General features: G+C 52.1%; 1 protein-coding gene across 1 annotated transcript in view; it reads right to left on the reverse strand.

Moving 5' to 3' along the window:
- The window catches only part of CCDC33 (coiled-coil domain containing 33), a 118,502-nt gene that overhangs the window by 37,086 nt on the left and 57,516 nt on the right, over positions 1-23,900 (reverse strand). Inside the window, 2 exon segments of the mRNA XM_060096108.1 lie at positions 10,237-10,431; positions 23,221-23,292. Of these exon segments, the coding sequence (XP_059952091.1) occupies positions 10,237-10,431; positions 23,221-23,292 (267 nt within the window).

Here is a 23,900-nt window from a genome sequence, read left to right on the forward strand (position 1 = left end):
CTCTTACACAGACGAAAGGTCTCACAAGATCACTGGGTCATTAGGGTGTGGGACCGAAACTGAGCTGCATGAGAAGGAAAGGGGACGTCTCCTGCTAGATATGAGGGGACTGGGGAGGGACTGCTCTCCCCATGTCGCCAGGGTCCAATGTGGAATCCACGAATCCTCTGAGGTGGTTTCTAAGGTATATTTGTCAAGATAGAAGAATAGAACATGTGTAATAGTTTGTGGGCTCCGGCTTGATTTATAATTTTTCCTTATCTCTGGTATAGGTAATGTGGTGTGTAGACCTCCACATGTATTCTCAAAGGTTTGGAGTGGGCCTGGGGAGGGGACCTGCAGCCACAGAGCTCTGTTTGGGGGTTTAAGAGAAACTAAGGCAGCCATCCCACCCAGACAGGCTGGGAAGACGATGAGTCAAACTCACCAGGCTCTTGACTTGAGTCGTGAGGCTTGGCCAAGGCAGCTGCAGGAGCAGGCACTGGGCTGAAACCCCAAACCTGCGATGGACCAATGAATGCTCTCCCACAGTCTTGCCCTGTGGCCCTGGGAGGGTCACTGAGCTACCAGCAGTGTCCCCAGCTGTACAATGGGGATGAGATCATTGTATGTCCTGCATCAGATTGGCGCAAGGATGAAACAAGGTACGACAAAGTTCTGGGAGCAGAGTAAGAGCTCAATAAAGATTGATGGATATAATTAGCATTACTAAAAGGTGGGCTGAGCTGGCAGTTTGCAGAAGGGATGGGCCCCATTTCCCAGGTTAGCAAATCTCTCCCAGTCCCCCCTGGTTCTGGAGTCCCCCCTCCAACCCTCACCAATCGATGATTTGAGCCCTCAGCAATTTATGGCCTCATCATCTTGGCTTTATTTACAGAGAGAGCTGCAGTCCTGCCCCGCCCACCCACCATGTAATCAAGGAACTGAGATGGACAGTGATACAGGGCAGCAAAAGCCATCTCACTAAGGAGCGGAGCCAGGAGGCTGTCCTATCTCCACCTGCCTTGTTGGCCGAGATGAAGGACGAAATCATCAAGATCAGGCGCCTCACTCCACGGAGGAGGAGGCTGAGGCCCAGAGAGGGAAGGGGGTCAAACAGGGTGACTCCTCACGTCAGTGGCAGAATAGAAACTGGACCCCATGTCTCCGGATACCCTTCCCGTCCAGTGCTCTCTCAGCTGTTGATTTTCTCTCTTCTGGGGGCCGCTGCCCCAGTGACCCTCTCATCCCCATCTCCTCTGAGCCCAATCTTTGGGTGCTTGGGGCTAGGCCCTGATTTGGCCAATCCCCATTTTATAGACAAGGAAACTGAGGTCCAGAGAGGGAAAGGACTAGCCCGAGGGCCCCACAGTGTCTCTTGGTGAGATCGTAGGCCAGGGTTCCACCTGGGAGATACGGACATACACACACACACACACACACACACACACAAATACACACACACAAACACACACACGTAATCTCCACTCATCAGATTGCTCTTGCAGGAACAAGTTCACCCACCTACACTTCTCTTCTACCAGCAAATCAAAGATCTATTGTGGTTTTCATACTAACAACCACCGGCAACAGTGCTGTCTGTATACCCTGCTCTGCATTCCGTATAAAGTGTGCCCTGCCTGGCAGTGGAGGTTAGAGTTAGGTACACTCCCCTCTGTTCTCCTACAGTCCCTTGAGCAGACTGCACCCCAGTCCTGGCTACAACTCTCCTCCACTGAATTCTGATGTGTCTCTTCTGCTGAATGGGGGCTTCCTGAGGACAGGGACCTTTGTAGGGAGTTATCTTTATGTTACTGTCACTTAGCCTGGGGACAAGCTTCTGGAGAGGGATCAAAAGGGAAGGTCTGGGACTTCCCTGGTGGCACAGTCGTTAAGAATCTGCCTGCCAATGAAGGGGATGAGGGTTCGATCCTTGGTCCTGGAAGATCCCACATGCTGCAGAGCAACTAAGCCTGCGAGCCACAACTACTGAGCCCGTGTGCCACAACTACTGAAGCCCGTGTGCCTGGAGCCCATGCTCCACAACAAGAGAAGCCACTGCAAGGAGAAGCCCTCGCACAGCAACGAAGACCCAACGCAGCCAAATGTAAGTAAATAAATAATACATTAATTAATTTTTTTTAAAAAAAGGGAAGGTCTGGGTGAGTTGTGCCACCTCCTCCTTTCTCCCTCCATTTCAAAGGACTCCATGAATGCAGTGACTATTAATAAGCTTCCTGCAAAGTGGACCACCTTTCATAGTTTCCAATGCACTGCCATCCACTCTCTTGTAAATGCACTCAAAAGCCTCAGGAGTAGAGTAGGGGGAGAGTATTCCCTCCTTTTAACAGATGAGAAGGTCCAGAGAGGTGGAGTGACTTATCCAAGATCACACAGCTCCTGAGTGGTGGAGACAGGACTCAGACCTGCTGTAGCTGCACAGATGAGTAGATGGGTCTGCAGTGGGAGATAACAGGGCTTGGCACATAGTAGGTGCTCAGAAACTGGACAAATGAGTGAATGAATGAGCAAATGAGTGCATATGCCTGACTGTAAAGTCAATAGGGAAGGGGAGTGGTTCAGGGTGTGTGGGGGTCAGGGAGTGCTTGACATTTTGTTCCCTGTGCTCACGTGCCCCCTTCTTGGCTCCTCAAGCACTGCTCAGACTTGGGGCAGAGCTCTTTCCCTTTCCCAGCCCCAGGGAGGTGCCACTTTCTCACTCACCTCCCCAGGTTGTCTCACTTCCCTTGGCCTCTGCAGGCTCCTCCTCAGTTAGGCTGGGGACCTTCTCCTTGGAAGCATGCCTCCCCATCTCCAGATCTGCCCCTGATGTCTGTGAGGCCCAGGACAAGGGCATAAATGGAGGTTCCCTGCAGGTGCCCACCCTCCCCCCTAAACAGCCATCGCCTGATCCTATGGGTGCATCCCTGAAAGTATTTGACTCTTGGGAGGATAGACTTTGGGAAGAGACCTGCAGGGCCCTCAGAAGCAGGCTCAGGTCCATTTGGGCAGGAAATTCTGGGGTCTTGGATACCTAAAGACTGGTCTAGATTGTGGGGTTTGGGCTCCAGAATACATTTACCTGGCCTTGTGGACCCCTTGCTCTATGGGGAGAGATGAGGCTGGAGGAGGCCCAGAAAGGACCCTCTAAATCATCTAAGGATGGTATCCCTCTCCCATCCTCTCTAGTACCCTGTTCCATGGCCCTGGGGACCTTTCCTGGAGCCAAGGCCACTTGCCCCTCTGGTCAAGTTGGTCAGAAAAACAAGCCCACTCCAGCAGCCAGTGGCTTTCCCTGGCTGGTCAGCCCTGGGCTCCCTACCAGCTCCAGGGACCTGGCAGGGGTGGGAGATGGTGTGGGGGGAGTGAGCCCACGAGTGAGAGAGATGTGGAGTGGGGAGGTGGAGCCAGCCTGCAGTGGGCCTTGCTCAGCCATGCTCACACACACACATACACACACACACACAAACACACCAGGACAATAAATCGACAAACACTTAATCTCTCTGCAAATTGAAATGGAGCTGTAAATATCTGCTGTATCCCAGCAGCTGAGTTATGAGTCTCGTTTATTAATCTCTTTAGTCCCAGGTGATGGATGGAGGAGGAGAATGGCCCACTGGGGAGATTCTGGGGATGGGGGAAGGAGGGAGGAGAAGTGGGTGAGGGGTCTAAGAGTAGCCCTTCTGGAGAAGGGGTCAGAGCGGGGAGGCCTGGGGTGTGTGTGCTTTCCCCCCTTTTATTCTCCACCTCGGAAAGCTCCATCAACACAGTGACTATTTATAAGCCTCCTGGCAAAGTGGACAGCCCTTTACAGTTTCCAATTCACTGTCATCCACTCTCTTGTTATTCCTTCCCACCGCCTCAAGACGTTGGGGGGGGGGGGCAGGAATCTCTTTCACTTAACAATAAGGAGACAGGCCCAGAGAGGTGGAATGATTTATCCAAGGTCACACAGCTCCTGAGTGGTGGAGACAAGCTCAAACCTGCTAGAGCTGCACGAATGAGAGGAAGCCAGAGGAAGGGTCTGCAGGGAGAGATAACAGAGACGCACAGGATGGGGTCCTTATTTCTCTCAAATGCTTGGTAAGCACCTTTCTCTCTCTGTCTCTCTGTCTCTGTCTCTGTCTCTGTCTCTGTCTCTCTCTCTCTCTCTGTAGGAACTGGAGGAGGAAGAGAAGGACAGAGAGGAAGAGGAGTGGAGCTGGTGAGCGCTTTCAGCCAAGCCTGGGAGCTGTGACTGTTGCACCCTCACAAGATTTATTTTTAGAAAGTCCCCGAGTGCCAGCATGCAGGGCTCACCACTCGGGCTGCAGGAGTGCAGGGGAGAAGCCGAGGAGGGCTGGAGTCCTCAGAAGACTTCTTGCCTGCAGGAGCTAGGCCTGGGAGGGGGAGTGGGGTCCGGTGCCTGTGGGTGATGAACACGTGAGGACAGGTGGACATAACAGGGGTGCTTGTAGAGTGACAGGGACAGAAGACTGACCTGGGACATGGGACCACAAGCACTGGGCAGTGGAGTCGGGACTACTGAGACTGGGGTGTTGGAGCAGGAGGGATGGGGTGACAGTGATGTTTCTGGAAACACCTGGTGGCCTGTAGGGGGCACGGAGTCAGGGCCCTCTGATTGGAGGCTGTTGAGGTGGGCACCAGAGGGCTGTGCTCTCTTTATCTCTGTCTCCATCTGCTTCTCTTGTACTTTCCCTCCCTCTTGTGGTCCAAAGATCTGGGTGGGGCTCAGACTCTCAGGGACCTGGGTGATCTGCCTCCCAGGTTGGGCTCGGTGTCACTCTGGTTTATGGAGGCCAACCCCAGGCTCCTGGGCTTTGTGATGCCAACACCCTGAGCTGACGTTCTTGCTACTAGGTGCCACTGACGTCAGTAGTGTCCATACCCAGGCGACCACGACTGGCCGCTGCCTCCTGCTCAGGACCCATCACCTGCTACCAGGTGGTGCCCAGGGAGCCGAGGTTGGGCCTGAGCTTCTCAGCCTCACCAGTCTGCAGACCTCCTCCTGGGCCAGAGCCCGGGGGCAGGACCAAGGCTCCAGGAGCCCCAGGGGACTTTGGAACATCTGCTCCAACCTCCTCTGCTGACAGAGGAAGGGACTGGGGCCCAGAGAAGGGAAGGGAGTTCAAGGTCATTTCAAGGAGGTGGTGAGAGTGCTGTGAGTGCAGGGGATAGTGTGGAGCTGGGCTGACGGGCAGAGAGTATGTGTCCTGTGGCTGTGGGGTGCTGAGGGGGCTGAGGGTGTAACCATCATGAAAGGAGCAGGGCTGGGGCAGGGGAGGGCGCACGCCATGACCACATCCTGATTTGCGTAGGATTATCGGGTTTCGCACTGCAAGTCCTATGTCCCGGGACCCCTCAGTCCTGGGAAAACAGGGATGGTTGGACACCATAGGGCCACCCCTGGCACACTCACAGGACCGCGTTCACAGGTGTCTCTGCTATACTGCCAGCCCTTTCTGAAGGCCCCTCACCTGTTCCATTTGACCCTCAGAGGTAGGTAAGGCAGGTAAGCAGCTCTCTTCTATTACAGACAGAAAAATCAAGGCTCAGAGACACAAAGTGCTCCAAGTCACCCCGGGAAGGCATGGGAAAGCCAGCACCTCTCCCCCTGGCTGGGAGGGAAGCAGTCCCTGGGCTGGGAAGCCTGCCCTCCTGTCGCCCGAGCCCCAACCTCCGCTGCTGTGTGACCTGGGAGGAGCCACAGCTTCTCTGGCCTTCCTTCTTCTCCTCATCCTTGAAATGGGGCCCTTTGTCCAGAGGAGCTGAAGTCAACCTACCAGATTAAATGGCGGTGAGGACAGCTGGAGAAGGGGACACTAAAAAACCAGAAGGTGAGGGGGATCAAGGGATCATTCTGGGCTCAGCAGACTCAGGAGAGGGAGAGAAACAAAAGTGTTATGCTCAGAGCAGGGCGGGCGCGTGGGGACCGGGGAGGGGAGAGATGAAGGGAGGGGTTTAGGCTTTCAAACAGAGAATGAAAGAAATGAGTTATTCCAGTGTGGTGAGGTTGGAGAAACTCCACTGAATCTTTAAACAACCCTTGTCAATTATTCATCTGCTGGTAGGAGGGCCCTCTGGTCTGCCACAAATCTCCTCTGAGCAGTGGAGGAAAGGAGGGAGGGGAAGAAAAGGGGGCTGGGGGAGAGGGAGAGAAAGAAAGGCAAGTATTTACTGGCTACTGTGCACCTACTCTGTCACTCCTGCCTGCCGGGGAGCTCCCAGAGCTCAGAACCTTGGCCTCTTCCCCCCCACCTGCCTCAGGACCCTGCACTGTTGGGCACAGGGCTGGGCACCTGGCGGAGGTGGGGGGTGTCTCTTTTCCTGGCTGATTGGAGGAACTGCTGATACAGCTGCTGGGGAAGGGGAATCTGCACAGTGGCAAGGGTTTTACAAGCCCTGGTGAATGGAGCTGGCTTGTCTGGAGGCTGCATGGAACCCCTCATCTCACCAGCTCTCACCGGTGTCAGAAGACATTGCCTGGCTCAGCATGAGGTGGGCTCAGGGGATCTAGGGGGTGAGCGGGGAATGCTTACAAGTTGTTTAGTGTTTGGAGAGTTACAACGTGTGGGAAGTCTCTTAATATCTCATTCTTCACCCTCACTTAAAAGCCCACCTCTTCCAAAAAAGACTCCCTGGGCTGCTCAGAAGGGAGGTGAAGGCTTCCTCTAGCTGTGCCCAGGCCTTACACTTGACCCAAGGTCATACCCACAAGATCCTGACCCTGGTGGGTCCACTCAGGACTGGAGCTTTGCACCCACTTTGATAGAATGGAACTTGAAAGGCCTATGTCAAAATCAGGTGTCCCGGATAAAGGGAGGAAGAATTGACTGGACTGAAGGCAAATCCAAGGGCACACTGTGGGTAAGGGCGTCCGGGGGTGGTGGTGGGGTGGGACTGGCAGGCCCCAGGGCAGCAGAGAGCATCCATGGCATCCTGTCTGAAGAGAGGGTACAAACCCTGGTCTCCTCCACTCCTTTCTCTGTTCCCAAGGTGATCCTTTCTCCAGAAAGTGTTGAATTTTCTATTAAGCTCTGGAGGAAATCAGTGGCAGAATTGTTTCTTGGGCTCTGGGGAGTGTGCTACAAGACCAGACACAGACTAAGGCACTCCTGGAATCGAGAGGCTCACAGCCCGGATACAGTGGCCGAGAGCTGAGGGACACGGTTAATCGTTTGCTCACTGCACAATCACTGCCATGTCACTGGGGCCCACAGCTACACCCCCAGGCTCTGCTGCTGGTGGCCACTCCCTGACCGCACGTCCAGGAGTCACGCATCTTGCGACAGTGCTATTGCCACCCAGATGTGTTCTAGGGCAGTCAGGTATTTTCCATGTTCTGTGACTCTGTCTACAGTGTACATGCTGTATCCCGTGCTCATTGCCGTGTTCTATGGCTTCATCTTCCTGGAATGCAGTGTTGTGTGATATCATTGTATGGCTTGGGTCTATTGCTATGCAACTACACTCCACTGCTCCTTCACCATGTCCTATAGCTTGTCACTGTGTCTGTTGGTCGCATGAGCTCGCTGACTGCTATGCAATTTTGTTTGGTTGCTATGGAACAGTGACCCATTGCTTCATGCTACCTGTCATGGAGCTGTGTGCTGTTGCTACTCACCCATGTTCTAGTGTTTGTTACTGGGCTCTACTGGCTGCATGAATGTTTGTCTGGCTCCTACCCTGGTCCTTCTGGGCTCTGCCTAGGGGCTTGGAACTGGAGCTGGGGGCTGAGTCTCTAGGACCCAACCAAGGCAGAGGTGGGAATAGCCAGTGTGGTAAATCTGTGCTGACAGAGAGACAGAGAGACAGTGAAGAATGATGCTTCAGAGGACTGAGGCAGGGGTAGAGGGTAAATAGAATGAAGCCAAAAGTCAGGAACAAGGAGGGAATAAGATGGAGGCTGGGCCTGGGACAGGCTGGGATGGGCAAGGGAGAGGGGCAGGCCTGCTGGGTCCCAAAGCCTTTACCTACATCTGTGTAGGGTCAGGCCTGGCCTGGGCCCTGGAGCCCAGAGATGAGGAAGGTGATGGCTGAGTGTACCTAAGTCAACGGCAAGCTAGGGAGAGCAGCCAGTGCTCGTGACCTTGCCAGGTGCCCAGCAAGGGGAGGGTAGAGGGACCAGCCCCCCGATGGGAGTTCTGGGGTGATAACCAGAGCGGGCATGCTTGAATTAGTTCTCCATATAGACACAACTCACAACGTCTCTGACAGTGTAAAGGGCAGCCTTGAGCCCCCTTGTCCATACTCAGAGCCTCCCCAAATCCTGCCTTAGTGCCCTTGGGCCACTTATTTCTCCTCCTGCCCTCTGTTTACTCAGCCTCTTGCTCAAAAACGGTTCCTCCTCATGGCTAACCATGACTTCTCAAATGCAGTCTAGTTTCATCTCCATGGTTTAATCCTTTAGAGGAGATCCACACTAGCTGGCCTACTACCCAAGTTATTATGCTTTAAATATTAAAGGATATGAAAAGTATATATATTGTTTGAATTGCTCACCTATTGGATCCATCCTATATGTCAAGGCCCTTCCCCCTCAGCTCTGCTTTTTTCTCCTTCTTTCCCCCATTATCACCATCAACAATATCACCATTGCATTTTATAAGCAGAATGAAGATTCCAACTCAGCCGATGCCAGCCCTTTCTACATCTTACCTCCCCAAGCAAATATATAATATTAAGTCATCTCTAATTTCTCTCAAATAATCCAGACCCTGAGACCCATTGACCTCCACTCAGACCTTGGATCCTTTGCCAAGCAGAAATGTTCACTGGACTCCAAACCAGAGAGGGCCTGCCATGCACGGTACCAGGAGTGGGGCCAGCAACGAATGGCTGAGATGAGAGGGTCATCCTACTCCCCGGGGTAGTATGAGATCTGCATCTGGCGATGAGGTGAGGGCCTCCCTGGGTGATGCCTGAGGCTTGGCTGGCTCGGCATCCCAGGGAAGGCTCCTGGAGCTGGAGGGGTGAGGGGAGGAGAGAGCCCTGAGCTCTCTGCAGGGTTGTGACCAGGGAGGGATGCCTTTGTCTTTCCCCTTCCTTCTTGTCTGCCTTTCCCCTTCCATGGTGCCTTCCCTTTTCCTTCCTTCCCTGGCCTTTACCCCTCCTTCTTTCTCGCCTGCACTACCTCTGCTCAGAGGCACAAGAGGGGCGTCATGAGGCCAGGCTGTGGAGGCAGCAGGCATTGGTTTATTCAAAGTCTCCAATGGCAGGTCTCAATCTTTACTTTCAACCCAACTGATGGCTGAGCTGGCAGGTCAGGCCCGGGAGCTGCCTTCCCGAGGGGCAGAGGTGAGAGGAGTGAGTGTAGAAGATGGCCTCGGAGTGCTCTGGACCTGCCAGGGAGGGTCCCACTAGGGGTGGGCAGGGGTGCTCCATGTGGGAGCATCCTGGGCACACCCAGCAGACAGCACCTTTCCTATTCGTCCGATGGGACATGTTCCAGGAAGGTGCAGAAGTGCCAGGGGAAGATGCGAAGGCTGTCGGTGGAGAGGGTCAGGTCCTGGGAGGAGGAGGCCCAGGGCTTCCCTATGGCTCGGTGGCCTTGGCTCCGGCCTTTTCTCAGGATCTTCTGGAGCAGCGTTCCCCATGGGATCTGCTGTGGAAGAAGGGAAGAAGTCACGTGTGAATTCACCCATGGTGGTTGGGACAGGACTTCAATTGGAGCCTTTGACTGGACTGTCTTTCTGGTGGCTTGTCCTGGAGCTTTCTGCATCAAGGGGCTAGGACTCAGCACTGAGCCTTCAACAAATTAAGGCATCACCTCGGCTGGCTGCCTGCACCATCCCTCTCCCAGCATCTTGTCAACTGGTAATGGGAAACCAGACCAACTCCCACAATCAAGGGTAGAGACTCTGACCAAAGACAATATCCTCTTTGCTTTGAGTCCTACTTTCCTCTTTCAAAAGTTAAAACTAATCTTTCTGGGGCTTCCCACTACCCAGAGGACAAGCTCTCGAGGAAGTTCTTAGTTGATGGCTACTTGAGTCAGAGGAACCCAGTCTTACAAGTGTTGCAGGGGTTGTTTTGAAAGAAATCACCTAAAAGTTCCATTCAAAGGTGAAGAAACTCTGTAAGATGAAGACTCCACACCCTCCACCAGTTTAGGGTGACTCATATATAGAGTGTGCCTAAAGCGAAGGTCCACTCGCCACCCAAGGAGTGAACAGCTCACAGGTGGCAGGCAAGTCCCTTCTCCAGGCCCCATCCCCACTCTGGCCCTCCTGGCCCTGGAGGGGAGACACTCACCACTGATTGGGACATCTTGGGCACCTGAGGCTCTTCTTCTGCTTCCTGAGAAGTGGATGTGTTGGAGCCAATTGTGGAGCTCACTGTGGCCTTGGACCAGGACTCACGGATGGTACCTAGCTTCTCGTCTAAGATCTTGGGGTCCAGGATGGGCAGAACCTTGCTGTTGTTTGGTGTCAAGAAGTTTTCCGGCCTCTGGGAAGAGAAGGTGCAGAGACATTGCTCTCTGCCTTTCTACCATCAGTGTGCCTTTCTACACCCCCAAGCCGCTCCTCCTCATGACCCAGGAGGCCCTGCCTGCCTGGGCCCTGTCTACCTCCCACCACCTGCCCCCTTGCTCACTGTGCTCTAACCACACTGTCCTTGCCTTTTCTCCAACAAGCCGAGCTCTTTCCTGCCTCAGGACCTTTTTATCTGCTGTTCTCTCTACCCAGAGAGCCTCACGGGTCTTTACATGCCTGTCCCCTTCTCATCATTCAGGTCTCAGTCCAGATGTGATCTTCTCAGAGAGGCCTTGCCTTTGAGATAGAGGCTCACCCCACCTAGAGTAACCCCTCCTCCAATATACTCTATTCACATTATCCCATTTTACTGTGTTCACAGTACTTACTCTACCAGAAAATTCATTTCCAAAAAATGTGTTTACTTGTGGACTGTCTGCCTTGCTCCTCCACTCTCCACACTCAAATGCAAATTACCTGTAAGCTGGGAACTCATTTATCCCTAGTGTCTGCCTCATTGTAGGTACTCAAGAAATATTTGTTGAAAGAATAAACAAACCGTGCCATCTATGACTCCCACCCTTGGTGCAGTAACAACAGATTCGAAAACCTCCATATTCCTTTGACACCCTTTGCTGTGTAGACTTGCTTTCCATTCCGTCTGCTTGTCATCCATCCTCTCATCTTCTCAACCATTAAACAGTGTCTCTTCTCTCTCTACTCTGATGGGCCTCTTTCTCCGTCCATGTTCTTTTTCCTAATTCTCTTCTTCCTCTCTTGACATGACTGCCACTCTCATCTCTGCTTGTTTAGAATTTAACCCCACTCAAATACCAGCCCTTCCAGGAAGGCTTCAGGGCCTCCACCCACACTTGCTCAAAGCTTTTCCGGGTTCTCCCAGCCCAGCAGTTGGTTCTCTCTGCTCTCACACTGTCCTCTAATTCCAGGCTTATTTGCCATTATTGTTTTTCTGAGAAAACTTTAAGTTCCTCGGGCTTAGGGACATGTCTTATACTCCCACTGGGGAGAGGTTATTTGAAAGCTCTGCTGGAAATCCATGGTTAGCCCCAAAAACATGCCCATTCTTCAAAGAATCATGCAGACTCAAGTTTGTAGGGACCTCAAAGATGACCCGCTTCCACTCTACATCAGCTGTTGGAATCCTGTCTTGGCCATACAGTAGACAAATATTCCACTGTCTAGAGTGTTGTGCTAGAAAGAAGCAAATAGAACAGTGGGCACAGTGCCAACCAAGACAGATGTGCTCAGGGTTAGAAGTGTCCAAATGTCTGACCCTGAACAAACAGAGAGAATGAGTGCAGGTGGGCCTCTCTTTAAGTGGATGCTCTATATGAAAAACCACTAGGATCCTTTAAATAACTACCCTTTAAAAATAAATTTGGTGTGCAGAAATTCATTAACAAAAAGCATTTTCAGTCTTGCATCAATAGATTAAGGGACATTCATACAAGTACAGAGGTATCCAGTCCAGTCTGGGCCTCATCCGCCCCTCCCTCTACCATCAGATAGGTACCAGGAGAAAGCTGCTATATGAAGACTCTTGGGGTGGGAAGAGTGAAGCACTGGATGGCTCTGAGGCTGACTTTGGCACTGACTGCACTTTATAACCAAGACTTCTGGGGCTGTGTTGTCCCTGGGTATTAGACCTGGCTGTCTCTCTCACCTGCTCCTCTCAGTAACTTTCATTCATTCGGAGGCTCCCCACTGAACATGCCCTCTGTACAGCATCTGAGTCAGATGCTTTGGGGTTTTCTAGTTGTCTGTGTGTTTTAGATAAGAAAAAGCACCACATCTGTCTCCTGTTCAGAACAGCTGAACACGATTGGCTGTAGCAGAAAAACTACAGAATGTGTATTAGATGGATGGCTGGGTAGATGGATGTAGGAGAGAGGGAAGGAAGAAATAACTAGCCAAGGCAAAGACCGACTCGCCATTGACCAGGTGGCCCCTGGGGCTGGGGTGAGATGCTGATTCAGGACCTGTAATGACATTTCCCCTCATTTCCAGGCAGAAAGCCAATCTTGATGCCCTGGATTTCATAGACTGCCATCTAATCCAGTTAGGGGAGGAAGTAGAAGTAATGAAATCAAGGGAGAATTCTCCAGAGGCGCCCTCATCAGTTCTGAAAGCAGGGACACACTGCTGAGAGAGTCTCTTCCTCCACAGCCTGTCACCCTGACATCCACCCTGCATGGCCCCAGTACCAAGTGGGTCAGCTCAGTGACCCAGAGCTGACACTTACTGGGCCCCTGATCAGAACTGGGCACTCACTAATTTTATGTGGATTCTGAAATTTATTATGTATAATTAATTTAATTTCATCACAAAGATGAAATAAAAATGAGACGGACCCCTCAGTCCAGACCACCCCATGAGTCTCCAGTGGACAGAAGTGTTGTTCCAAGAAGAAGGAAAGGCAAGGCAGAGTATCTATGGACTTCAGTCTATTCCACCCATCCCACCCCCTCCTGACCCCCAGCTGCTCTTCCTGTAGCTTCTGCCAGACTCAGTGGTCCTGCTCTGCCCTCTACATGGCTGGCTCTGGCTTATACCTGCTTCCACAGCTGCTTCACGAGAGTACCTCTCCAGCCCTCACCCCTGCAGGTCTCCCAGTGAACTTTGCCAGGATCCATCCCAGCCTGGAGTCTGGGGTAAGATGGGTGGGTGACTTTTATAGAAAAATCTTTACACTTGCACATAATGCAGGCCCCAAAGGGAAGGTCAGAGGCAGTTGTTCTAGTCATGTGAGGTAAGGGTCCCAGGAGGACCACAGTGCTTCACATAGTGCTTAAATTCTCTCTATTGTTCCCTTACATTACCTGTCCAGACTCATCAGCTTCAGTCTGCCTACATTTTGGGGAGGGGCTTGTGCCCCCCTCTCCTTGCTCCTCATGGGAGGGACCTTGTCTGAGACTACAGGGAGGAGCTAGGCTGCTGGAAGCGGTGGGTCAGGGTGGAGAATGGGGGAGAAACAATGCTAAAATGGGGATGGAAAGAGGGGGGAACTCTGGGGACTAGCTCTTCCGTATTCGGGCCCAGACTTGCCTTGCTCTCCCGCCTTCCTCCAGGTGGGGGAGGAGGCTTTTGGCTCACCCCACAAGCCTGCTTATTTGCTTTTCTATTTGGCAGGCTTTGCCCTGCCTGCGGAGGCAGCTTGGGGCTGACAAGTGGCCCCTCACTCTGTGGCTCCGTGGCTACAGCACATCCTGCTTCATTAGGACTGTAATTAGGAGACCTACTTTGAAAGCTCAAAGTGATGCATGACCGCGCACTGGCTCAGACTCAGCGCCCAGCCCACTGTTCCTTGTCCTGCTGCAGCTGTCCCACACCACATGAGTGCATGGTGGGGAGAAGACACCCCTTCTTCTTCCTTCTCAGCCCTCACTGTTGCCTGCAGAGGGTCTGTTGAGACAGACCAGGCCAATAGCATAACAGGTTCGAGGATTCTTGGGTCACCTGTTTCCCCCTCCTCCTCTAACATCTTCTGCCTCCCTCCTACCCAGTCCATCCCCTAGGTCCCTGATCATGCAAAATGCAACTGTTCCAGCCTGCCCTGGCAATTACAGACTAGCCGAGTTGCAGCTGCTGTCCTCGGTGCTGAAAGTGCCCGTCTTGCGGCCTGCCTGCCTCTCGCCCCGCCCTGAGCCTTCTTGCTGGAGCGCACAGGCTCTTAATTCAATTAGCTGGCCCTGAACCCTCCCCAGGGAGCCTGGAGCGGAAACTGACAAATTCTGTTTAACAAAGACATTTGTCCCCCGCCCCGCTGGCTTTGGGCTCTGCCCGCCTGTATCCTGCTCATTAGGTATCTAACAAAGTGCGTCCCAAGAAATCTGCTTCCAATCGCTAGTAATTCAGGAGGCCTGATGCAATTTTCTCCCTGATAAGGGTGTCTCGCCCGCTGGCAAGTGCCATAATAAGCCCTGTGCAGTGGATCCCCCATCAGTCGCTGCTTTGTCATTTCCTGTGGCTGCAGTTGTAGGTTCTTATCTCTTCAGCTGAAGGAGTTTCAACGGGTCCCTCCAAGGGGGCTTGCTGCCTCCCCTGCATATCGTAGGCCTCATTTATGACAAGCCATGTGGTATTGCAGCTGCGGTGGGGTTTGAAGCTCTGAGTCTGTCTGCCAGCCAAGAAGGGCCCAAGTGTTAATCCTCATTGGGGCCATGATTCAGTCTCCAGAAAATGGTGTCAGAGGGTTAATCTAAAAACAAGTTGTGACGTCAGAGGAGGGGAGCCAGTGATAAAGATTTTTTAAAAATTCTGGCAGGGATTTTATTTATTTATTTATTTATTTACTTATGGATGTAGTACCATTCTTTTGTCTATCTATCTATTTATTTATTTATTTTTGGCTGCGTTGGGTCTTCGTTGCTGCCCGCGGGCTTTCTCTAGTTGCGGGAGTGGGAGCTACTCTTCGATGCAGTGCACGGGCTTCTCATTGCGGTGGCTTCTCTTGTTGCGAAGCACGAGCTCTAGGTGCGTGGGCTTCAGTAGCTCTGGCTCACAGGCTCTACAGCACAGGCTCAGTAGTTGTGGCACAGAAACTTAGTTGCTCCGCGGCATGTGGGATCTTCCTCGACCAGGGGATCGAACCCGTGTCCCCTGCATTGGCAGGCAGATTCACAGCCACTCTGGCAGGGATTTTAGTATTAAATAGAGCCCTGCCTATGGCTCAGTGGATAGGCTGTGGGTTCACTCTTGTTAGCCTGAAACCTGGTCTTCCTGCACTTAATTTTTTCCCTTGGGTTCCCCTTATTCATATCTGGAGAGACCCTTCCAACATATAGGTCAGATCACATCCTACTGCTGCTCAGAGATCTTCCTTAGCTTCCTATTACTCTATGATGAAGTCTATATATACCCTGTATTCTGGCGTTCAGGCCCTCCAGAATCTAGACCCCATCTCACCCTCCAGTCTCACCGCCCACAACAGCTTCCTCATGTCCCATGCACTCCAGACACTGTCGTGTTTCCATGGCTTTGTACTTGTGGTTCCCTCTCCCAGAAGAACTCTTGCCTTGCCTATTTCCAAGCCACTCTTTGAGGCAGAGTGCAAACCATGCTTCTCTATGACTCTTCCCCTGACAATGTGACTACCTCAACTAGAACCCTTAGCAAGATGAATAGTGATGATCTTTTGGGGTGCTTTACTGCTTGGCACAGGTTAAGGATCTAACAAATGGTTGATGAATTCATGCCTGAATGACCTTGGCTGGACCAAGGGTGCACATGGTTTTGCTAAAAAGAGGTCTAAGGCTGTGGTAGTCTGGCTTTGAGATGGGAAAAAACCCAAGAGCAGCCCCCACTTTCTGAGAAGTCTGGTCTGGAAGCTTCTGCCCTGTCTTACTTCCTCTCCTCCCCCTTCTTCAATCCATCAGCTATGCATCGGGCTCATGTGGAGAGCCGAGCAGGCCAGGGGAAGGCCCGAATGTCCAGTTCCTTAGTCATCCCTGCATCTTGACTCAATCCACTCCATCTGTGGCTGGGAGTCACAGGCTCACATTCTCAAGGCAACACAGGGTGGTTGGTGAGGCATTCAGGATGAGCCTTCAGTATGGCTCTGGGTCCATTCCTGCCCACCCTGGCCTGGGAGCTCACAGGCCAAGAAGCAGGTCTTCATTTTCTCTATCTCCTCTATAGCTCCCAGCTCAGGGCTCTGGTCTCAAGAGAGATGATTGTCTGTCTCTTCTCCATTTCTTCATTCTCTGAAAAATGGCTGTGAGACCAAATGTGGTGCTGGTGACGTTTATCTTCAGCACTTGACAAGGCCTCCTGATGTCCTTATGGATGTGAATCTGGTGGAGCAGCTGTCATGAGGGGCGGGCGCCGAGTGATGGATTAGCAGGGCTCTGTCGTTTCCCTCCCCCTGGAGCTCTGTCGTCATCCCTGATGAGTTCAGCATGTTTGTCAGCAACTTGGGTGAACAATAGTAAGCTCTCCCTTTACTGAGTGTCTGCAAGACCCTTTGCTGGGCACTTACACATGCTCCCTTATTCAATTTTCACTACATTTCTGGCTGGTAGGGATCACAACCCCTTTCTATGGATAGAAAAATAAAACTCATGGTGGCTAAGATCATGTGGAAGATCCAGAATTCAAACCCAGATCCAAGGCTGCACGCTCTTTAGTGCACATTGCAACAAAGTGTCCTAACTACATGCACAGATGACCCGGAGCTTGGAGTAGGGGTGGAGGTGGGGCTGTGAATGTGTGACACATGATGAAATCAGGGTCCAGAGTGATCTCAAGCCCAGACAATATGCTGAGACAAAGAAGGTGAGTTCAAAATAGAGCAGCAGAGGTTCAAGGTGAAGGTGTGCCACCTGACAGCGGCTCACATACCAGACAGGACTCCCAGACTCTAAATGGACCCCACAACCTTGGTTAGGAATAAAGCGAATGATAGACTTTGGCTGCACCAAAGGGGAGAATGTGTTTGCGGAGAAAGGATGATAGTCCTATTTTACCCACCAGTATTGATCCAGCTCCACAGTTTGGGGCGCCACTTTAAGAGGAGTGTTGTCAAGATGAGACAACCAGGAGGATGAGAAGCAGAAACCCAGTGTGACAAAGAGCAGTCAGAGAGAGAGTTGGTCAGGCTGGAGATGACACAGCTAGTTTGCAAACAGCAACAGGGCTGACCTGGACATGGGCGCTAACTTCTCTGGAGCCAACAGTCTCAGGAAGGAAAAGGCAGGATTGGGGGAGGCAACTGGAGAGAGATAGGAGGAAGAGGTCTACAAGGGAGCTGATAGAGGCTGGGGAGGGCTTCCTGAGAGGAACTGAGGTCCCTGTCACAAGAAGTGAGCAATCAGAGTCTGTAAAACCCTGTGTGTTGGAGGGAGTGTCAAATGCCCTCCCTGAAGTGGGGAGCATGGGGGGAGTCTCATAACCAAGAGACTGTTGGGGGAGCATGGAGCACTGCTGGGAGGGGTTCAGGCATTGTGAAAAGCAGGCAGGAGCCTCCTACGGTGGGATGGTGAGCCCTGACCCAACGCTGAGCATCTGTGAGCCAAGGGCCAGGCTGGCCCCGGAGAAGCACGGGCTCTCCCCTCTCGCTCACCTGTCCCCAGCTTCCTTGGGTCATATGTGATGATCTCTGAATTGGGCCTAGAGTCTGAGCAGGTGGGGAAAAGGGTACCTGTGAGCTGGGGAGGGATAGGTCTTTTCCTCTGTCTCCTGCCATGTGGCCTGGGAGAGTGGGAGGACAGGGAGGTAGGGGTCGCAGGGTGAGGTTGGGGGCCTGCGTGTAGGGCAGGGAAGACAGGCAGGGATGGTGTGAGGTTGAAAGAGGGGAAAGGGTATTTTTCTCTGGATTCATCATTATCCTTACGGTAGTGTTTTCAGAGCTGGAGTCTTGGGCGTGGAACAGAAGCTCCCAGAGGATAGGAGCAGCTGAGGAGGCTGGTGTGCCACCCTGGACACTGGGCCTGCTGGGCAGCTGGGCTTGGTGAGGAAGTGGAGGACGGCTTGTGTTGGGGCTTCTCTGAAGACCAGCCCAGGGCTGACATGTGTGGCTTTCCAAAAATCCATAAGAATTCTTCAGAAGTCAGCATGTTTCTGCCTGTCCCCTGCCCTCCACTCCACATCTGCTAAACAGCCACTTGTCCCCACTCCAGGCTGGTCTCCAGAAAGAGTGGTTTGAATAAAAACACCGGGGCAGCCTTTTACACGGCATCAAAGACCTGCCCGCACCCCACCCTCCCTTGAGGGGAACAGGGAGGGGAAGGTCAGATGGGGCTGTGGGAGCCGCCCCTTCCCTCAGTGGGGGATAGCAGGGGCCACCTCATCCTCTCCTTAAAGGCACACTGTCTGTGCCAAATCCAAAGAAGCAGTGGGTTTTGAATCCTCCAGCATCTCTCAAGTCTGTGGGCTAAGGAGAGGGGGCTGCTCATCTGAGAGGCTCTGCCTCTGCCTGGTGCCCTGGCACGCTGCCTGGGCAAGACCCTGGATCCCAAATCCCAGCCCCAAGTGGGCCTCTGTTGCTGAACACCCAGATGACAGCATGGACTTGTCCCACCTCATGGGGAGGCACGTTTCCAGGCAAGGAGGCAGGAGTCGACACATTGAGCACCTACTGTGTGCAAACCAGGCTCTAATCCACATAGTCAGCCTAGGAAACCTTGTCAGCTGTCTCACTTCAAAGAGGTTGTCTGCAAGCTGGAGGGCACCCAGGATGGTGTGGGATCTTGAAACCAGTTCATTAAAAGAGGCAGACTGCTTAGCCCGGAGAATCATAGACTCCTGGGGGACCAGATCACACTCTTCAAAGAGAAGAGGCCAAGATCAGAGGGTGAATGGAGGAGACTAGGGGTTTATTCGTGTATGTATATATGGAGTAGTCATAGGCTCATGGGTTCTCAGAGGCTTATGGACCTCCAAGGTGAACTCCCACTGAACAGGGAGTAAAGGGAAGTTTTCTGTGTATACACAGATGTCTGTGTTTTTCTAGTTTTTTGTAGCTATATGTAGTTATACATGTATGTACTCATCTACACACACGACCCTAGCTTAAGGCAGAACACTCTGAGCAGCAGGTGTCCACAGAGAAGTTCCATCAGAGGGAAAAAGCTCAACCCATCACCAGCAGAACCAGCTTCAAGCACAATATCCCAAACCAGGAAACCACTCCTTCTTGCCACTGACTGTGACTGCTAGTCTGCCTGCCAGCGTGCTGGAAGGAGGCTTGCAGGGGTTGCACTGCAGCCCCAGAGGGCAGAGTCAGGAGCTTAGCGCAGAGAGAGAGCCCCTGGAGGTAGGGTGGGCTCAATGTGGGGTGAGCATTTCTATCAGCTGTAGGCACTGAACCATGGGATGGGCTGCTTCTAGAGATAGTGAATTGCCCCCTGACATGGCAGAGCAAGAGGAGAGGCTGGGGGCTTCCCTGGTGGCGCAGTGGTTGAGAGTCTGCCTGCCGATGCAGGGGATGCGGGTTCGTGCTCCGGTCCGGGAAGATCCCACATGCCGCGGAGCAGTTGGGCCCGTGAGCCATGGCCTCTGAGCCTGTGCGTCCGGAGCCCGTGCTCCGCAACGGGAGAGGCCACAACAGTGAGAGGCTCGCGTACCGCAAAAAAAAAAAAAGAAAAGAGGAGAGGCTGGGGTGACCACCCGTGGTGGATGGCATCAAGGAGATTTCTGGCCCAGGTGGGCTGTGGAGAGACATCTCTGTGGTTTCTGCCTATTTGGAAATACCACAATGTTCTTGTTCCTGGAGCTCTGAGAATGGGTGATATGGAAGCAGTGGGTGTGGGGAAACTTTGTTCCCCAAAATGTCAGTTAACCAGGATGGCCTGTGTCCAAACCTCCAGGACATGAAGGCTCTCAGGAAAGAGGCTGTGTCCTCAAGTGGGAGGTACCCAAATAGGACAGGCATATTCATTTGTTCTGAAGCATCTCCTCTCTGTAGTACAGCTGTCTATGAGCAAGGAGTTGGCCCTAAGATGGTGCTGTTAGCCAGGTGGACGAGGGGCCCTGAGAGGCCCATTATCACAAACCCCGCTGCAGATGGAATATCCACAGGACTCTAAGATCTCCAGGCTTCAGGTAGTGGCTCTTGGGGCTTTGAGCAGTGTTTGATTTAAACAGTGGAAGAATCGATAGTTCTGGTCCTAGGTCTGGCGCTTCCTTCCCACGGGCTGGAATGCAGAGATGAAAGCTGGGTGCCTCTCACCATGAATTGGTGGCCAACACCTTAGGTGAAACAATAAGATGGAAGGAACCGGGTCTTCTCTGTTACAGCGGCTTGGCTGGTAACCTTACTCAGAGAGCACATCAAATCCAAAGAGCCTGTCTGAGCACTCCCTATCGTGTAACCTCGTTTGAGTTTCATCAGGCCTCATATCATGAGCTGATATCTGCTCATGAATTGATTTGCTCTTATCTGGTCCACACTCCCTGCTCTCTAAGAATGCAAGTTTTATGAAGCCAGGGCCTTTTTCTCATCTTTTTCAATGGAAGATTCCTAAACCCAGGACAGTATCTGCTCCACAGCCAGGTGCTCAGCAAAGATTTGCCATTGCATGGAGAACAGCGGTGGTATTACAGAGAAGGCGATGGTGAGGAATGGAGCTGGGGACACGCTGTAGATGCAGTGCCATCTGATCTGTTCATCAACACTCTCCCACCTCCACATAAGGAGGAGGATGACAAAAGGGCTCAGACACTAGCAGAGAGCCATGTCCACGCCTGAGGGTAAATTCAAGCAGACGGGCTCCACGGCTGCCGGCCTCTCCCTCTCCTCATTGCATTCCAGAAGGGCAGCCAAAACTCTAGTCCTCATCAAATATATGTGGGATAAAAGAATGAATGAGCGGGTACCATGGCTGTAAGATTATGCCAAGTCCATCTTAGCTTTTCATATTAAGGCCCCCACATTTGACTTCAAGCTTCTAGAATCAAAGTGAGTCAGTTATTGGCCAGTTCTCAGATAGTTTCACCAAGAAACAGTTTAACCACAAAAAGATTTCTCTTCTGTGTGTGCCAATGCGGGTGTGAAAACGTCTGTGTGTCAGTTTGCTCGGGTGTGGGAGCATGTATATATGCAATAAATGTGTGCACTCTTGCAGAGGGATGTGTATGTTTGTGTTGCATGTCTTTGCATATGTGATTGTCTGTGTGTGGGTATTCAAATGTGATTGTGTGAGACTCTGTATGTGTAGAACTGTGTGTGTGAATTCTTGGCTGCAGAATTTGAATTTCCTCCAGTCCTATTTTCCTGGTACACACCCAATCTTGATCCCCTTTCTTTTCCTTTCTTCTCGGAAATCCACTACTGAAAGGTATTTTTACCCGCCTCCAGGGGGAGGGGGCTGGGGGAAGGGGAAGCTAAAATCACAAGGCCCAGATCAAAACACTCAGCAGCTAAATGAATTCGGCAGCATTTTCCCGCATGACTTGGAGGGATAATTTAGTGAAGCCACCAGCTGGAAGGAAAGGGATTAATTCTGCACTTAGCCCAGCTCCAGTGAATAATTCATCACTGAGACCTTTGTGCCCAGCCCCTGGGCAACTGGGGAAGTGTCCTGCCCACCTGCCTGTTACCTGCCTGTTGCCTGCCTGGGTCCCCCAGTGCCCTGACCAGCGGCACTTGACACTTCTTTCGGTTCTCAGGACACACGTGCCCCAGCGAAGGTGTAGGAGGCAGGGGGAGGTGAGGAAGGGGCTGGCAGTGGCCACTGACAGACTCTAGACCCTGAGAAGAGCCATGGAGGGTTGAGCTCCAATCTGGGATATCTGGGATCCCTGCTTCCCCTTTCTTGGGGTCTTTTGTTGCCTCTGTGTTCCCTCCCCTCTCCGTAACTTCTCCATCCTGTACCTGGTCTGGTGGTGATGGTGGTGGTGTGGATGTCAGGTTGTATCTAACAAACTCTCTCTCACCAAGAATTAGAGGAGTCTCTACAGGGCAATGTGGAACATTCCACAGTGGGGAGTGTTAATGGGGAGGTTTCAAACACTCACGAGAGGCCTTGCGGGGAGACAGTTTTGGGTGACTACCTTCCCAGATAGACCTCTCAGACCCTCCAACAAGGAACTCCCTGCGTTCTTCACAGGTAAGGTCACAGGGCCAAGTATTACCCCAGAGCTGGTGACTATTTTTCCTGGCATGGGAAGCTAGCAGGAGTGGGCTGATCCAGACATCAGCCCCTGCAAGCATTTCCAAGGGGTCATGGTCCTCAACTGCCCACATCCCAGCTTCATGCCTCTCTCAGCACCACAGAGAGAAAAGTGGGAAAATTCCAGCCTGTCAGGTGCACTGGAGCCAAATGACCCGAGTCCAAGCTGGACTTCAGAGCCCAAGTATAGCTGATAGAGGAAGTGATCCCATCCATCAGGCAGGGCTCAGTCCCTGGGGACTTTCAACTTGGGGCAACCCAGCTGTGGTGGGCAGGATTCCAAAACTGAGCCTACAAGATTCCACACCTTAATCCCTGAAACCTGTGAATATGATGAGCTTTCACTCCTGTGATTATGTTAACACGACACAGTTGACCTTAAGATGGGGACATTATCAGAGTGAACCTGACCTAATCACATGAGCCCCTTTAAAAGCAGAGCGTTTTCTCTGGCTGCTGACAGAGGAGAAAGTCAGAGAGCTTTGCAGTGTGAGGGGGATTTGATATGCCTGCTGGCTTAAAGATGGACGAGGCATTGTGAGAAGGAATGTGGGCGGCCTTCAGGAGCTGAGAGAGGCCCCCGGCCAGCAAGGAAACAGGGACCTCAGCCCTACAACTGCAGGGAACTGGATTCTGATGACAACCTAAGGGAGCCTGGAAGCACACTCTTCCCCAGAGCCTCCAGATAGGAACAGAACCCTGCCAGTATCTTGATTTCAGCCTTGCTGTATTGCATTGCCTACCTACAGAAGTGTGAGCTCATAAGTGGGTGTTGTTTTAAGCCACTAAGTCTGTGGTAGTTTGTTACACAGCAACAGAAGCTAATATCCAGTTCACACTTGTAGAATCTTGATCCCAGTAAGCCAGGCTTGGCTTGGGCTGAGTTAGAGGCTGACTCCCAGGTCTGAGTGGCCCTCTGTTCTCAACTCTCTCTTCCTAATCTCAGGTTTTTCAAGCCTTAAATCACCCTCAGAAATTTCCATCCAAAACAGCAGCCCCATCCTTCTAAAAGCCCCTGGCACCAGCCCCTGAATAAGGCCAGCGATTGAAAAGGAGGTTGGAACCTACGGAGAGGCTACAAGAGCTGGCACATGGCTGCCGGGCCCTGAGCTTCCCCTGACCCACAGTCTTACCTCAGAGGAAAGCAGCTGGAAGGAGAGATCCGCCGTGGGGACCCCACCATTTATGGTTTTCAGCTTGGTGTCCTGGAGGAGGAGAAGGGAATAGTCAGCTACACTGGCCAGGGCAGGCAGCTTCTGCCTCTGCTCTGCCCATTGTTTCAGATTCCCTGGGGAAGTACCTGCTGGACGCTGTGCCCAGAGAGTGGGAGGGAGGCGGTAGTTGGTCTCCCACTCTGCTCACCCTCACTGCTTCCCGTACTACCCTTCCCAACTCCACAGGGGACCTGACTGGCTCCTTCAGACTTGCCTCCTGGCAGAGTGGGGAAACTCCAATTTGTTGAGGTCTATTATGTCAGGCTGGCCAGAGTATTTTAGGGAAAAAGGTGGCATAGAAATAGACAATGATCATAATAACACATTGATTCTTATTGAGAACGTATTCTGTTCTAAGTGCTTTACAGGTATTTCCTCCAAAAAACCTCATAGCAACCATATGAGAAAAGTACTATTACTATGAACCCATTTTACACACAGGGAAACTAAGTCACTGAGACCGAGTAATTTTTCCATGGTCATGTAAGCTGGTAAATAGTAGAACCAGACCGTCTGGCTCTAGACTCTCTCACTATGCAGAGAAAGAATGTACGGCATGTTGTTGCTATTTTAGAGATGGGCATTCTAAGGTTCAGAGG

This window comes from Mesoplodon densirostris, chromosome 4 (assembly GCF_025265405.1).
Source record: "Mesoplodon densirostris isolate mMesDen1 chromosome 4, mMesDen1 primary haplotype, whole genome shotgun sequence".
NCBI lineage: Eukaryota > Metazoa > Chordata > Mammalia > Artiodactyla > Ziphiidae > Mesoplodon > Mesoplodon densirostris.